The sequence below is a fragment of the Gossypium raimondii genome, chromosome 5 (assembly GCF_025698545.1).
Source record: "Gossypium raimondii isolate GPD5lz chromosome 5, ASM2569854v1, whole genome shotgun sequence".
Classification (NCBI taxonomy): Eukaryota; Viridiplantae; Streptophyta; class Magnoliopsida; order Malvales; family Malvaceae; genus Gossypium; species Gossypium raimondii.
The window spans coordinates 4,865,683-4,880,721 of NC_068569.1; the positions used below are offsets into that span (position 1 = coordinate 4,865,683).

The following is a 15,039-nucleotide window of genomic DNA, read 5'->3' on the forward strand; positions in this document are numbered from 1 at the left end:
CTTTTTTCCTCAAGCATAAATGGAATAAAACTGAAAAAGCATGAAATGAAAGCATTATATTGTAATTAACAAAAAATATTTTTTTTAACTTTAAGCAGTAGATAGCGTAATTAACGATATTATCTTAAAATAGATCAACAAAAACGTCGAGTCTGCAAAAGTGGGTTCATCATTATTTTCAATGAAATTAATTCACTTTTCTTGCTTTTTAGATGGAATTATAAATATAATATTGATTGATTAGACCTAAATTTGTTCAGTAAAAAGATCAATGGGCGGCATATAGTTTGGTACGTATTTAAACATATCTAACTATTCTGATGTTATGGCAATATATATTCACAAGTAAATATGCTTGAGTAATATATTACTAAAAGTAAAATGTTATTATGTTCTAAAGTATTTTTTATGGTATTAATTTGAAATATAAAATAAATATAATTGTAAGAGAAATCAAGTTATTAATTCATTCAGTTTCACTAGAGTTTTTTTTCACAGCCATAAAAGTTTTTCAATACTTTTATATGGGTAATATCACTATCACCTAATATCGATGAGTATTTACCACAAACAAAGTATCCATTTGCTATGTGTATGATCACCATATCTCATACCAAACACCAATATATATGATTATCTTAGATATAATAACTAACTAAAATGTTGATGATATAGCCATAAAATTATTACATATATTAATATAAAGATCAATATTGTCATTTTTTGTTGATTGATATGATCATTATTGTCAATGCAGAAAGATGTGGGATTGAGTGCGCTGAACTTCATTATCTTATTATTTATGGGATGAGGAGGGGTTATGCCAAATTCTAGACATTGTGTCAAAAAATACATATATGATCAAAACCTATAATAAAATTGTTAAAAAAATAACATTATCATTTCTTTTTCTCAAATTTGTAAATAAAATAAAATGTTGGGGAAAGTCGAAACCAGCCCACTAGTTGGAAAATTGAAAAAGAATTATATAGTAGATAGAATTCAGTATATTCATTCATGTTGCTTTTTGGAAAGGAATATTGTAATAAACTAATAATTAAAAAGATTGTTAGTCCAAAAATGGAGAATTAATTAATATTTTAAGTAAAAAGACATGTTACCGGAAAAAAAAAGTGTAACAAGGCATAAATTATTTGATTTTTTTATTAATTTTTAATTAGATTGATATCTGTTAGCTTACTAAATAATTGAAAATTTTAAAATACTGCTATAAATTGATGAGTAGAAAAATTATACATTTCTTGAAGTTGTCGGAATGTTGGAAATAGGTGTATTTTGGAACGTGGGCCAGAAAATGGGCACCAGAAAAGAGGGTGAGTTGGCCCAAGCAGATGTATACCACTATCTCAAACACCAATGAATTTGTTCGAACACCTGCACTTAGGCATTCACATTATCCATTTGCAGGTCGGACCATTTAGATTTAGATGAATCCAAGTGCAGGTACCAGTCCCTTCTACTTGTAGATAGATATCTCTTTTTCTGGCTCGGCTTGTTTGCGAATCATTTGCGATTGCATGGCTGCCTCTGGCTGATGGATTGCCGTGCCAAACAATGCCTCACCTCCACGCTATCTTCCCCTTACCATCTAATTCTAAACCCTTTCGACATTCTAATATTTTCTCGTCTTCTTCATCATCTTTTTCTTCTTCCGCGCCAATTCGACGTCGTTTGCCAAGGACTTTCTCTCCCTCAAAACATCCTAATCTCAAACGTCTCACCTCTCGCATCGTCCAACTCACTCGCCGCAGGCAGCTGCATCAGGTCAGCTGTTTTTTTTTTGCTCCCTTCTGTTAAATGTACTGTTGCGTTGGAACTCATTATTGTTAAACTTGGGTGGATTGCAGATATTGGAGGAAACAGAGAATGCGAAGAGAGAATACGGGAAATTGAACACTATCGTGATGAACGCGGTGATGGAGGCTTGCGTTCATTGTGGAGATGTTGATTTGGCTCTCAACATTTTTCACCAAATGATTCAGCCCCACAGTTGCGGCGTTGATACTGTTACCTATGCTACACTACTGAAGGTACGTTTTTTTTTTGGCGGGGGGGGGGGGGGATGATAAACCAAACAATTCTGACTCATTTTATTTATTTTGTCACTGAAAATTTTGGTAGCGGTTAATATATTAGATTTTGAATCTTAGCTGTGAACTTTGTAAAGGGGTTGGGTCGGGCTCGAAGAATTGATGACGCATTCCAATTACTCGAGTCAGTGGAAAAGGGCACTGCTGCAGGCAAGCCAAAATTGTCAACACAGCTTATCTACGGTCTTTTGGATGCTTTAATTGAAGCAGGTCAGTGTTACAAGTCCACTGAAGCCTTTTCTCATTCTGGGGGGTTCTTTTCTTTAATCTATAGAAATCTTGGGATGAATTTGAAGTCAATATTGCGAGTAGTATTATAACAAAATAGTTTTATCATCAGAAGCGTGTCCATTTGTTTGTGAATGACGAAAGCGCTGGACTACCAGAATAAATTCGTCATTGGGTCTTAGCATGATTTCTGAAAACATTTTATATAACGGGATTACTTATGACTATTCATGTTAGCACTTGCATGGGAGTGGATGGGCTTAATTATTCGGGCTTAAACATTCAATCAAAGGAGGATGTTTATATAGTTGAGTATTATTGTGCTGAATATATGTTTCAACATTTTTTTTTTTTGAGAACTCAACATGTTACTCTTATGCTTGTTAGTTAAAAAATATATTCTTGTAAGCAACAACTTCGGCATTACTGATAATGTTATACATAATCTGCTTTAGTGCAGGAGACCTTCGCCGTGCTAATGGTCTTCTTGCACGATTTGGCTTTCTTCTTCGTGAAGGAGGGAGTTCTTCAATATTGACTTACAATTTGCTAATGAAGGTTCTTAATTCTTTACCTGGCCTATAGATCTGCAAAGAGATGAATTTAAGAGATTGATTCCTCCCCACCCTTCTCTCAAAGTTTACTCATGGTCCTTTGCTTGTTAGTTAAAATATCTATTCTTGAAGACTAATTTATGTTTGCCATCCTTTTCTCTCCTCTAAACTCTCTCAGGGATACATAAACACAGGGTGTCCACAGGCAGCTATAAACCTGCATGAAGAAATACAACTACTTGGCCTGGAGCCTGATAGGCTGACATACAATACTCTCATCTTTGCATGTGTCAAGGCAGAAAATTTAGAAGCTGCAATGCGTTTTTTTAAGGAAATGAAGGTCAGACACTTATTTGATGATTGAGATTTGGTCCATTATTGTTTTATTTTTTTGTCTTACTTCCGAATGCTTGTTATTATCATTCATATGTGTAGGATCCACTCACGAATTGTGTAAGCCATACTTATGGCCAGTGATTAAACTTGCATTGGATAGTAATGAATAGAAAAGTAATGAAGGGGAGCCTCCCACATGCAAGTAATAAGAATAATCATGTGAACTTCCTAGTTAACCTAATTTTTTATACTTGATAATATTTTCAGGATAAAGCACAGCGGTTATGCTGTTCAGATCTTTACCCAGATGTCATTACTTACACTACACTATTGAAGGTGAGTTAGTCTTGTATTTATTTAGGTATAAACAATTACATAAATGAGCACTTTACGTTTCAAACTTTTAAATGTTGAAGGTTTTGTTAAATATGAGAATGTTTATATTGCAAAGTTCCCTATGAGATGGATGGAAAGCAGTTAATAGTCTACATCTTAATCAGCAAACCTTATTGTATTTCTGAGGCCTTCCTCTTTTTTCTTGTGAATCCACTTGAAATAAGTATATTGCACACATATGACCAAAAAGTTAATGAAAGAATTTCCCCTTTTACTTTATATCTATGTAGGGTTTTGGTCATGCTAAGGATCTCCATTCAGTTCAGAAGATTGTGTTGGAGATGAAATCTTGTCATGATTTGTTTATTGATCGTACTGCATTTACTGCAATGGTTGATGCCATGCTAAATTGTGGTTCAATCAAAGGTATGTTGTTGATATTGTTTCTGAATGTGCAATAGGTCATGATTGTATCTAATAATGTTTAGGATCAGACCTAAAATTTTACATCTTATACTGATTACATTTGCATGAAACATGCGTTAAGTATCCAGAGTGAATGCAACTCCAATGCAAATTTAAATTTCTGTATCCCGATATTTTGACTATAACTTTTATTAAGGTTGCACTCAGAACCATGTAAGCAATTTATGCACTAAATTTCTAATGTTTGAGTAAAGCTTCTGTATTTACATGCTGAAGCTCATATAAAACTATTTTGCAGATGAGGCTTACCTGACTAATAACTTGTGAATGTTAATTTATAAACAAAAACCCAGGTGCTCTTTGCATATTTGGAGAAATATTAAAGCAGGCTGGTGCAAATGTGGACTTGAGGCCAAAGCCTCATCTTTATCTCTCCATGATGCGTGCTTTTGCTGATCGGGGGGACTACAATATGGTTAAAAATCTGCATGAGCGTTTGTGGCCAGATTCTGCTGGAACCATCTCGCTGGCTGCTCAACAAGAAGCTGATCATCTTCTTATGGAGTCTGCTTTAAATAATGGACAGGTACTTGGTTCATCTACACATGATAGTATGCATTGCGATGCATGGCTCAAAAACTTATTAGGAGTAATTATCTCTCATCTGCATGTAGCACATGAACTAACACAGTAAGACAATGTCTCTCCTTACAACTTCACTAAACTACTTTCTTAGGTTTTGTTTCTACACTCTAGGCTGTCCCATATAAAGAATAAAGAGAATTCTAAAGCTTGGAAGTATTAACTTCTAATATTTTCCCCTTTTCTGTCAGATTGATGCAGCTGTGGAAAATCTTACAAAAATTATTAACAGATGGAAGTGTATATCATGGACGAGTCGTGGAGGCATGGTATGGATTTAATTCTTACTTTTGATGATTGCACAGATACACTAAGGACAACAGAAGATACAGCAGCTTAGGATTATCTGACCCATTGAAGATATAAGATATTTGAAATGGATGACAATATGTTGAAATACCCTAGTTCCCATTTGAACAAAGAATTATGCTCTTCCCATTCTCATGTTTATTTAGTTTGATGGGTTTAATCTGGACTTCTTCTAATGTAATTTGATGTTGCCTTCAAAAGTTCTTATATCTTTGATGACTGATCCTTTACCTTGAAACAATTTTTTCCCTTAAAAGATGTTAGTTATGCTGTTTGTCTAACATGTTCATCTCCAACTTACTTCTTCTATGCAGGTGGCTTTGCGTATAGAGGTTCTTCTGGGATTTAACAAATCTATGCTCAGTCCTTACTTACTTCCTCAGGTACATGGTCTCTTCCAGTCCATTTTGAGCTGTAGAAAGAGAAAGCTTCAAGTTCTATTAGGGGTGATTTGCATATATAAGTGTGAGACAATTTTTGGCTAAAATAATTGCAACTGGTTTGGTGGAGCTAACTGGATGGTGACTGCAACTGGCAGTTTCAATGTGCCAAGTCCTCATAAACTGTATTTCTTTTACGTTGAATGACAAGATTTCCAATGTCCAGGTGTTGCCAGGTAATCCCATTGAGCGCATCATGTTGCCATTGGAAACAGTTAGGCCACTCTCTGGCTCTTTGGAGTTGAAGAAAGTAGTAATGCGCTTATATAGAGAGCCAGTTGTGCCTATTATAGATGATTGGGGCAGCTGCATTGGGCTGTTACACCGCGAGGATTGTTGTGAGGTACTTCCATGCATGCTGCTATCTAATGAAAACATCATTGGTATTTTTAACCCCATTTGATGACTTTCTTGATTTTGTTCGATTATTCATCTTGCTGCATTGTCATGCATGATTACAAATATATGAAACATCTTTCTGTCTAGTACTTATGTTGGGTTGATGACTGATGAACCGCATGAAATTTATGATTGGCTTAATTCATCTGAAACTTCTGTTGATCGTGAGCTGATTCAATCCTTCGTGATCCTGAGCAGATAAATGCCCCACTTTCAACAATGATGAGAAGTCCACCTCCTTGTGTTACAACGACTACTAGTATTGGTCACGTAGTTGATCTAGTTTTGAAAAAGAAGTATAAAATGGTTATTGTTGTAAAACACAGCAACTTGAATGGTACCACGCATGGGTCTAGGGCAGTCGGTGTTTTTACAGCTGAACAATTACATAACCTTGTGGCGCCTGTGCCGGAGGGGTTGAAACAAAAGCACACTGTTCGTAGAAGTTTAACAATGTTTTGATGATGCCTTTTATTGTCATTCCACTTTTTTCTGTAAATAAAGTTTTGGCAAATATGAGTAGCTAAGCTGAGATCACCTTAATCCATGTAAAAGTTTTGGCTAATTGAACAGGAATCCTTTTCACCGTGTAATTGGACTGTTCCACCAAACTGCCTAATGTGAAATGTATCTATTATGTACGACTTAAAGTGTGTCGTGCTTATTAAGCTTTGGCAAGTTTGGGTTGTAATTATCGTCATTTACTACATTGACCAATAAAGCCTAGCCCTTTAGATCATACATTAAATTCTTTCCAAGTTCTTGCTACTTTGTGTTGTTTACAAGAACCAAGAGAATAAGGGAAAAATTAGAAGAAGAAAATTGTAAATAAAATAAACAACAATCTCATTTCTCCACGTGATGTAGATGTAGATGATGATGATGATGAGAAATGTATAAGCTATGGTATACAAAGTGTTCACGCATGTGAGTGAAACTCAGGGAATAGTTAAGATAATTTATATGACTACCGATTTTTGGACGAAAATGACTTCATTTGGCGTTAGTAGTTTCTTTATCTATGACATTCTCAAATGCACCAACTAGTGCTCTCACCTTGTTCCTCCTCTTTTCAGCTACTAGCTTACTGGCTGTCTCCTCGATCACATCATTGTACGGTTTTGCAGGTTCCTTCTTCCCTTGCACTTGGCTTTTCGCGGCAACATTTGCTACCTCCGTCCCCGCCTTTTGCTCTGCCTCTGCCTTTGGCTCTGTCTTTTTCTCTGTCTCTGTCTCTGTCTTTTGCTCTGCCTCTGTATCTGTCTTTTGTTCTACCTCTGTCTCTGTCTTTTGCTGTGCCTCCGTCTCTGCCTTTTGGTCTGCCTCTGGCTCTTCCTCTATCTCTGCCTTTTGCTCTTTCTCTGGCTCTGCGTCTAATCCTTTAACCATTTTTTCTTTAATGGATTCAAGGCCCTGCGGCAGGTTACCTTCATCAGCATCCTTCTGCCTGCTTTCTGGCTGCTTTTCTTCTTGTTCTTCTTCAGTTTCTTTAGTATCAGCAACAACCTCGTTAGTTGCATTTTCTTCTCCATGTTCAGTTTCGGTTTTCACCTTCTGATCCTCAAGAGGAGTCTTTTCCTGCTGGGGATCTGCACCAGCAATGATCTCCTCTTGGCTGTGATTTTCCTTATCCCCACAATCATGTTGAGTATGATCAGGTTTTCCTTCCTCAACATTATCTTCCACCTTTTCAGGCTCAGGCTCATGCTCAGACGGACTACGAGGCTCGGGCTCGGGCTCTGTCTCAGTCTCATTATGTTCTTGCGAAACTGCATTAGGAAAATCTACCGTATCTTGTCCTCCTTCATCGGCATCACTTGTGACTTGAGTAGTAGTATCTACATCCAAGGCATCCGCATTGGCAGTCTCTTCAGCTTTTGGTAAATTGATATCATACATCTCATCCTCATCATCTTTCACAACCTCCTCAGGCTCAACTTGATGGTCCAAATTTTCCTTATTTTCATGCTTGGTTTCGGGAGACTGAGCTTCCTTTCTATCGGGACTACTTGGAGGTTTCATTGAAGTTGGAGGAGGAGTAGAAGCTCCCCTCTTACTCCTACTAGTTCTAGTAGTAGCAGAGGTAGTGGTAGTAGGGGCCCTCCTAGACGAAGATAACGTCTGCGTGTGTGGTTTGGCTGCAGCAATTGCCTTTTTGGCAACCCTTTCCAAAGGTGCCTTGGGTGCAGTAGCAGATTTAGAAGAAAAAGATGGGGATGTTGATGTTGATGCTGATTTTTGTCGAACAGGAGAGATAAGTGCCTTGTGAGCTCGAGCAGCTGATGGAGGCCTATCAAAAGATCTTCTTCTCATAACACTTGGACATTGGGAAGGGTCATCGGCCCCCGGTTTCTTTAAATTCTTGAGTGCAGCATCAGTGCGTGAACTCTTCGTAGGCTTGAGATAGTTTGGCAATTGTTTTTCAGTGGAATCGGAAGCAGTTGAGGAAGAGGAAGTTGCTTTTCTTGGAGAAGGCTTTGAATTTAAAGGGGAAGTACCTCTCTTCTCTTTCACCGGAGTACTAGTTTCTCTTCTTGTGGTTGCCATCAATCCTGCATTATTACCAAATATAAATATACATACAAAAAAATAAAAAAAACTTAACCCAAAAGGAAGATGTAGCAGAGCATCTTGCTGAATCTCATATGCATGCACATATAATAGTACAAGGACTTATTTCGTGTTGCCTTCAGTTTGAGAATATATATATATTCACAAAAATTCAAAGTTGAGTAATATATATACATACACACGCGTGTTTAAGAATGAAAAAGAATAGCATGCCATTCCCAATAGAATTTCCAAGACTAGAATGTATGGTATATTTCACTTCTAATCTCAGGAAACCAAGAAAAGTATGGCTATCCCTGCCACCCTCATTCACAAATGCAAAAATATCTATACATAAATGAAGATGAAGAAGGGGAGAAAGACGGGGTTAGCACCTTGATGATGAAACCAAAGTCTTGGGATGGGAACAAATGATTGAAATGATTTGATACCCGGAAGAGTTGTTGTATATGAAGAAGAAGAAGAAGAAGAGGAAAAACAAAGATAAGTTGGTTTGTTTTGTTAGTTTGGGAAACAAGAACCAAAGGACAATGGAGCGTCAATATCGCAATACATGCATACCGGTGTTAAAAACCATATTTATCTTGTTCATCCAACCTGCCCATAAATTGGGAAATTTTGACCTTTTCAACCATATTTCTTTGGTCTTTAGCCAGATTGGCTTTCAACATCTTTGGCAAATTAGTTGTTGCCACCCACTTCCATTACTATATATACCTACTGCTCTACTGAATGCAGGCTCATCTGTTTTTTTGTTAACAAACACGTACTCATTTCACTAATATTGTTAAGTGTAATAAGTATTCTCTAATAAAGTTATTATACCAGTTTCACTTGATGTTGATTTTGTCGGCCCAAAACTCAATTCCCAATTACATAATTCTAAGATTTGTGCTTACCCAAAATAGGGTACAACAATTACAATTAAAGAAAAAAAAAAGGACAATAACATTGATTGAATCATCACCTGATGTTATATCGTGAAATTTCTGTAAATGGTAGAAGATATTACATACTGCAATCAAATGGCTTTATTACTATATTTTAATCGTAAACTTAAAAATATCATAATAAATTCATCGTAAATAAGTGTGAGATTAAACTAAGTATTTAAAGAAAATGGCCGTTGGACCCAAACACTACATATTTTTTTTAATTTTTTAAGGTATCTACTATAAACTTGTTTATGAGTCAGGTTATTCGTCCAAGATCAATGGCCTGCCCAAATTTTGAGAGGGTTAGGGCAGAAATATTAGGCCCGAAAAATGAGATTTGACAAAAAAATCAGGCTTGTTTAAAATATAGATCAAGTTTGGGTTTGAACATTTAAGGCTAGAGCCTTACTTGGCCCGCCCGTTTTAAATTTATAATACATTATATTATGTAATGTATAACATATTAAAAAAATAAAATTATACTAAATATATAATACTACTCTAATGTAAACATTAAAATAATGTTAAGATGATTATATAAAAATTTCAATAAATGAAAATGTATAAAATTGGTCAATTAACTGATAGGGCACCAAGACAATTTTGTTAAAAATTTGATATTACTTTTACAAAAGCATATCATAGTATTTTTCATGTAATATGTTTTTAAAAATTCGATATTACTTATAAAAATTTGATATTATATTTATTTTAATATTTTAGTTCTTTTCATGTATTATGTTTTTAGTTATTTTTATATAAAAAATTTAATAGGACAAGTTGAACTGAGCTCGAGTTTTAACATTTTTATTCGGAGATAAATTTACATAAATTTTATATTTATTTTTCATCGAGTCAAGCTAAACCTATTAAATAAATTTAAAATTTAATTAAGGCTCGGCTAGACCATAAACGCCTTTAATAAATGCACGAAGGTGACATTTACTTTATTAATTTTAAAATATATATTTTTATATATTTTTTACGTCTCATAGCTTAGTATACATAAATGAACAATTATAAATTTTTTTTTGAGAGAAACAATTATTTATTAATATAGTATTAAAAGCTATTGCTAATGAAAACTTGGACATTATTCACAAAAAGTTCAACGTCGTGAGTTTCTAGATACCTATATTACCATATGTGAATTTGATGGATTGATTTTAGTGATTTGAACTTTGTTTTTCACTGTCACACAGCACGTCACGTTTTGTTGGGATAAAGTAAATGAATAAAAGGAAAATACTTACTATATTCCTTTCTTCTTTCTTTGTTCATTCATAACTGCTGCCTTTTGTATTCATTCATTCATTCTCTTTCCCCCCTTCATCTTCTTTAAGACTTTAAGATCTCGCTTTCTCTTTCTCTCTTTATATTTTGAATAACCAAAAGGAGAAGACGGAGAAGCAAAGAGGTAGAACATAGTCGCCTTTTCCTCCATATTTAACGCACTTTGTTTCTTCGCTTTTATTCTTCCCCTTTCTTCTTTTCTTTTTTACTTGCATGAATTCTCGTTTTTCACCTCACATATTAAATTCTTATTTCGAAGAAAAAAACTGGGTCTTTGTTTTAATCGAACTTCTTTATTTATCGATAATTTTACATACATATTAAAGATTGATTATTTTGATGTCTTGATCATTCTGCTTTCCAAGAATGTTTTGGTATTTGAGTGTCATAAAATCTGTACGGTTTTTTCAATTTGCTTTTTTTCTTTCTGGGTCTCCTTTGTCTGCTATGCTGTTTTCAAGTTTAATTTTGTTTTGAAGTGTGATCAGCTTTTTCCACCCTTAAATCACGGACAAAGTCTCTTCTATTTTTACAAAAGAAAAAAAAAGGGAAATGAATGATTGTTTGGGGAATTATTCAACCAAATAGAGAGACCCACTTTTATTGGGATCAAATTCAATAGTGGAGCATGCGACTATCTAGTCTCCCTTTATTTATTTTCTTTCTTTTTTCCTCAGTCTTCACTTCTTTTCTTTTTTTTGACAAGTCACTTAAAGGTTCTCTCTCTTGAACGTGTTTTATCCTTTGATGACAAAGGTGTTTCTCACTTTCATATCTTTCTTTCTCTTTCCTGTGAGCTCTCAAGTATCCATCCATCTTATTGCTTCACTTTGGTTTTGAGCTGTTTTTTTTTTTCTTTTAGATTTTGCCATCTCTTTCTGTGTGTGAATGTGCCTATAGAATTGTAGTTTTATTGATATTAAAGAAAGTACAAACATTTGGATTTAGGACTAAGTTATGCAAATTCTCCTTGTGTTAACAAGTTGTAGTTTTTCCCCTTTTGGGAAGGGGGACAAAGTTAGCAATACAGATTATATTAAGTGTTGCAAAATCTACCTTTATGGTTCCAACTTTGTAGCTCAAGTATTGCTTACAGTCACCTGTCTTTTAGGATTTCTTCAACTTCATTGGCAATTACACCGCTGATTGATTAGTTATGATTATGTTACAGGGGAAAAAAAAACCTTTACTTGTTTAAGTAAAGAACAGTCAAAGTAATATTTTTAAGGCACTAAATTTGGTTTTTGTGTGGAAAAAGGCAAGCAATTTTGAGGTGGGATTTATGTACTAACATCTCTGCCCTTCTATAAATTTATGTTAGTGTTGCGTTGAAAGTTGCCCGCTTTGTAAGATTAACAAATTGTTTATTTTTGGCCTTGGGAACATTCAAGTTTGTATAGGAGTATTGAGAGTGATAACTATCTTTGGTAATGAAGGTTGTTGTTGGTAACATGGTTGAGCTCCAATTGTTGGGATGGTTAAAGAGGCAACGTTTTATTTTCAATTTTTATCTTACCACCAATAAATTGTGACTGCTTCCGGCAGTATACATTGTGTGCTTGTAGTTAGGGTTTTTCGGGTTTTCTTTCCTGTCCTGAACTAAAGTTATGTCATGGCTGAGGATCTGTCATTACTTTTGTTTTTGCTCGGTATGTAATCATCATATGATACATTTATTTTGATGTTTTTCCAGATATAAAGGATACTTGTTGCCTACATGGATGGATATACTGGTAAAAGAGCTGTTAATGGACTTGTACCTGGCAAGGGATCAGGTCTCATCTTGAAGGATCATGTTAATATCAGAGAACAAAATCCACAATTTTGCAACCGTATTGGATGCAGTAGGAGGCTGAACTCCATGAAAGGAACACCAAATTGCTACTCCGGAAAAGCCAAATGTTCGAAGCCTTCTTATCACCCTTCATCGAGTGGCAAGGAAATTATTGGAAGTTCCTCTGGGGTATACACTGAAGTTAGCAACATTAGAAAATTCTCTACAAATATTCTCAGAAAGCTATCATCTCAGCTGGAAATAGATTCATCTGAAACTAGTAGTGTTCAGGAAGAGCCAGAAGTGTCAGAGCTCTTATCTCCTCTAGGAAAGATTCAAGGAGGGTTGCTGCCCGAATCTGAAGATTCTGATTCTGGCGAAGTTACTGTGATGGAAGTGGGAAGCTCCAGCGTAGCATCAAACACAAAACGGGGGAGAAGCTTTTTTCAGAAATCTGGGCTGGGCAACCAGGATACTCCGGCTAGTCCATCTGTTACTTTGGCATCTCGAAGTGCTTTCCAGGCAACTCAAGGTAACACAAGCAAGTACTGTTTGAGAAATTTAAGATGTGACTCTACTTCTGTTGTTGCCCCTGCCGGTTGTTCATCATCAGATTCAAGCTTCAGCAGAAGGAAATATTCGGTAAAAAAGAGAGATTCTGAAGGAGAGAGTAGTTCCTCCACCTGGGGAAAGAAGTTGAGTGGGTCATCTCCGGAGGGACTGAACAATAGTTCTAGCCTCAGTGGTTCTATTTCTGATTCAAGGCGAGCCAGAAATTGGTCTTCTAATAGGGATTGTGGTATTGCTTCTTCAGTTAGGACTCAGAGATCAAACAGTAGTTATGGTAGAGGGAGACTCCCTAACCAAGCAAATGGAAATAGTTTAACTTTGAATGAGTCACCCATAGTCATCCCACAGGCACCTCAATCTGATATTCGTACTGATATGAATGCTCCTGTTCCCATAGAAACTGCCTCAACTCGTACTAGTTCTTACAGTCGATCAGGTAGTATAGATGAGAGTTTACGAGGTTTCATGCCTTCCAGTCCTTCAGAAGTTAGTGGTTACCACTCTTCAGTGAACCAGGGTAGCTTCCAGCACTACAATATGGATGGCTTTGCAGAGGTATATTAGCAGAGCATTTCAACCTGCATTGCTTATTCATGGATTTATAAATTTGTCCTCTCCCCCCCCCCCCGGTGTGGAACTCAGGGAAGGGTCTGCATGAGCTTGCAAAAATGGAATATCTTTACCCATTTATATCTTGAACCATCTGGTGTTGCAGAGTTCTCTATAGGGAGAGGCATATTGAAATATTAGTAGTCTGTTTGTAGTATCATTAGAGGCATATTGAAATCTTAGTAGTCTGTTTGTAGTATCATTAGATTATTGAAGCTTCATCTGTTTCCTTGGTGTTTACGCAGGTATTATTAGAACTTGAGAGAATTGAACAAGATGAAGAGTTGACATACGAGGTAATTAGTTTTGAAGTGCCTGAGTTTACCTAATTATTCTCTGTTGTTGATTCCATTTCTGTCTTGCAGCAATTACTTGTTCTAGAGACCAGCTTGCTCCTTAATGGCCTGGACTTTTATGATCGGCATAGAGATATGAGATTGGATATAGATGATATGTCATATGAGGTTTCTCTTTGTTTCACTATGTTGGTTCAAGTCTGTATTTGTTTTTTCTCCATGCTATGCTTATTAAGATAAACTAAAGGTGTCAGTTTTTCTTGCTATTCATGACAGGAATTACTAGCTCTAGAAGAAAGGATGGGAACTGTTAGCACTGCGGTACCAGAAGAAGCATTATCAAAATGCCTTAAGAATGGTATCTACAAGGCAACATCTTTGGAGGATGCAAATGTCAGATTTGAGGGTGAAAAAGATGATATCAAATGCAGCATATGCCAGGTCCTTTTCTACTTAACCTTCCATTCTATTAATGAAAACTTTATGCTATTTATTTTCCTCTACTCATCTCTGGATGTGACTGCAATGGCTTCATGACCGGTTTCACTAACTTAATGGAATTCATTGGATTTTTTTTCCCTTTCGCAGGAAGAGTATGTCATTGGGGATGAAGTAGGGAGGTTGCATTGTGAGCATAGGTATCACATTGCATGCATACAAGAGTGGCTACGGATGAAGAACTGGTGCCCTATTTGCAAAGCATCAGCAGAACCCACCCAGTCTTGTTCGCCTACCTCATATTCGAGTTGAATTTGATAAAAAGGAAGCAAGAGACCGAGTTTATCTTCAGCATTTCTTTAATGATCATATCAAATCTACCCCTTTCATGTCAAGTTGTCAACCCACTTATAAACCAGGTGCTCTTGGCTTTGCACCAGAACTCATTCTCCCATATAAGAAATGTGAATATGAAAACACGCTTTTTGGTACTGTTGTTTGCCGCAAATATTAGTTAGGTGCATGATGAACTTGTTTTCTTACATTTGCTGGTAATTTGAAGGGTGGATAAACAGCGATATGGTCTTTTATGTGATCAGTAAACTAACAGCTATAGCCACCAACTTTAATGGGGTTATTACATTTACATTTTGGAATAAGGGTTTATCTTAACAATGCATGAATTTCAGTCTCTAATCTGTGTAAGGCTTCGAAGGGATACACCTGCAGGACAGACTAAAGGAGGTTTTATTGCTTAGTCATCCTCTTTCCT

The 15,039-nt window shown here is 35.9% G+C and overlaps 3 protein-coding genes across 5 annotated transcripts; 2 read left to right on the forward strand and 1 right to left on the reverse strand.

The window, feature by feature from the left end:
* Positions 1-1,405: 1,405 nt before the first annotated feature.
* On the forward strand, positions 1,406-6,261 carry LOC105769874 (pentatricopeptide repeat-containing protein At5g10690). Its single transcript, XM_012590818.2, is given in 13 exon segments — positions 1,406-1,628; positions 1,631-1,785; positions 1,869-2,051; positions 2,189-2,321; positions 2,800-2,897; positions 3,072-3,233; positions 3,497-3,565; positions 3,856-3,991; positions 4,345-4,577; positions 4,825-4,902; positions 5,257-5,325; positions 5,549-5,725; positions 5,980-6,261. Coding segments are annotated over 13 exon segments (1,830 nt in total). The 5' UTR covers positions 1,406-1,555; the 3' UTR covers positions 6,244-6,261.
* A 342-nt stretch (positions 6,262-6,603) lies between these two features.
* Positions 6,604-8,978, reverse strand: LOC105769875 (uncharacterized). Its single transcript, XM_012590819.2, has 2 exons — positions 8,727-8,978; positions 6,604-8,333 (listed from the first exon to the last, which is right to left on the reverse strand). The coding sequence occupies exon 2, from the start codon at positions 8,326-8,328 to the stop codon at positions 6,775-6,777; it is 1,554 nt and encodes a 517-aa protein (XP_012446273.1). The 5' UTR covers positions 8,329-8,333; positions 8,727-8,978; the 3' UTR covers positions 6,604-6,774.
* Positions 8,979-10,537: 1,559 nt separating this feature from the next.
* On the forward strand, positions 10,538-14,758 carry LOC105769135 (uncharacterized). 3 transcript variants are annotated; one of them, XM_012589585.2, is made up of 6 exons: positions 10,538-10,704; positions 12,274-13,479; positions 13,779-13,829; positions 13,899-13,997; positions 14,106-14,270; positions 14,418-14,758. In XM_012589585.2, the coding sequence occupies exons 2-6, from the start codon at positions 12,298-12,300 to the stop codon at positions 14,577-14,579; spliced, it is 1,659 nt and encodes a 552-aa protein (XP_012445039.1). In that variant the 5' UTR covers positions 10,538-10,704; positions 12,274-12,297; the 3' UTR covers positions 14,580-14,758. The 3 variants fall into 3 exon arrangements, with proteins under 3 accessions (XP_012445039.1, XP_012445041.1, XP_052486824.1); XM_012589587.2 differs by lacking the exon at positions 10,538-10,704 and adding an exon at positions 11,062-11,336; XM_052630864.1 differs by lacking the exon at positions 10,538-10,704 and adding an exon at positions 11,465-11,853.
* Positions 14,759-15,039: the final 281 nt, after the last annotated feature.

Coding starts and splice junctions, on each gene's coding strand:
- LOC105769875 (XM_012590819.2), bottom strand. CDS start 8,328: ATGGCAACCACAAGAAGAGAAACTAGTACTCCGGTGAAAGAGAAGAGA.
- LOC105769135 (XM_012589585.2), top strand. CDS start 12,298: ATGGATGGATATACTGGTAAAAGAGCTGTTAATGGACTTGTACCTGGC. Junction 13,998..14,105: donor TAGATGATATGTCATATGAG/GTTTCTCTTTGT, acceptor TATTCATGACAG/GAATTACTAGCTCTAGAAGA. Junction 14,271..14,417: donor TCAAATGCAGCATATGCCAG/GTCCTTTTCTAC, acceptor TCCCTTTCGCAG/GAAGAGTATGTCATTGGGGA.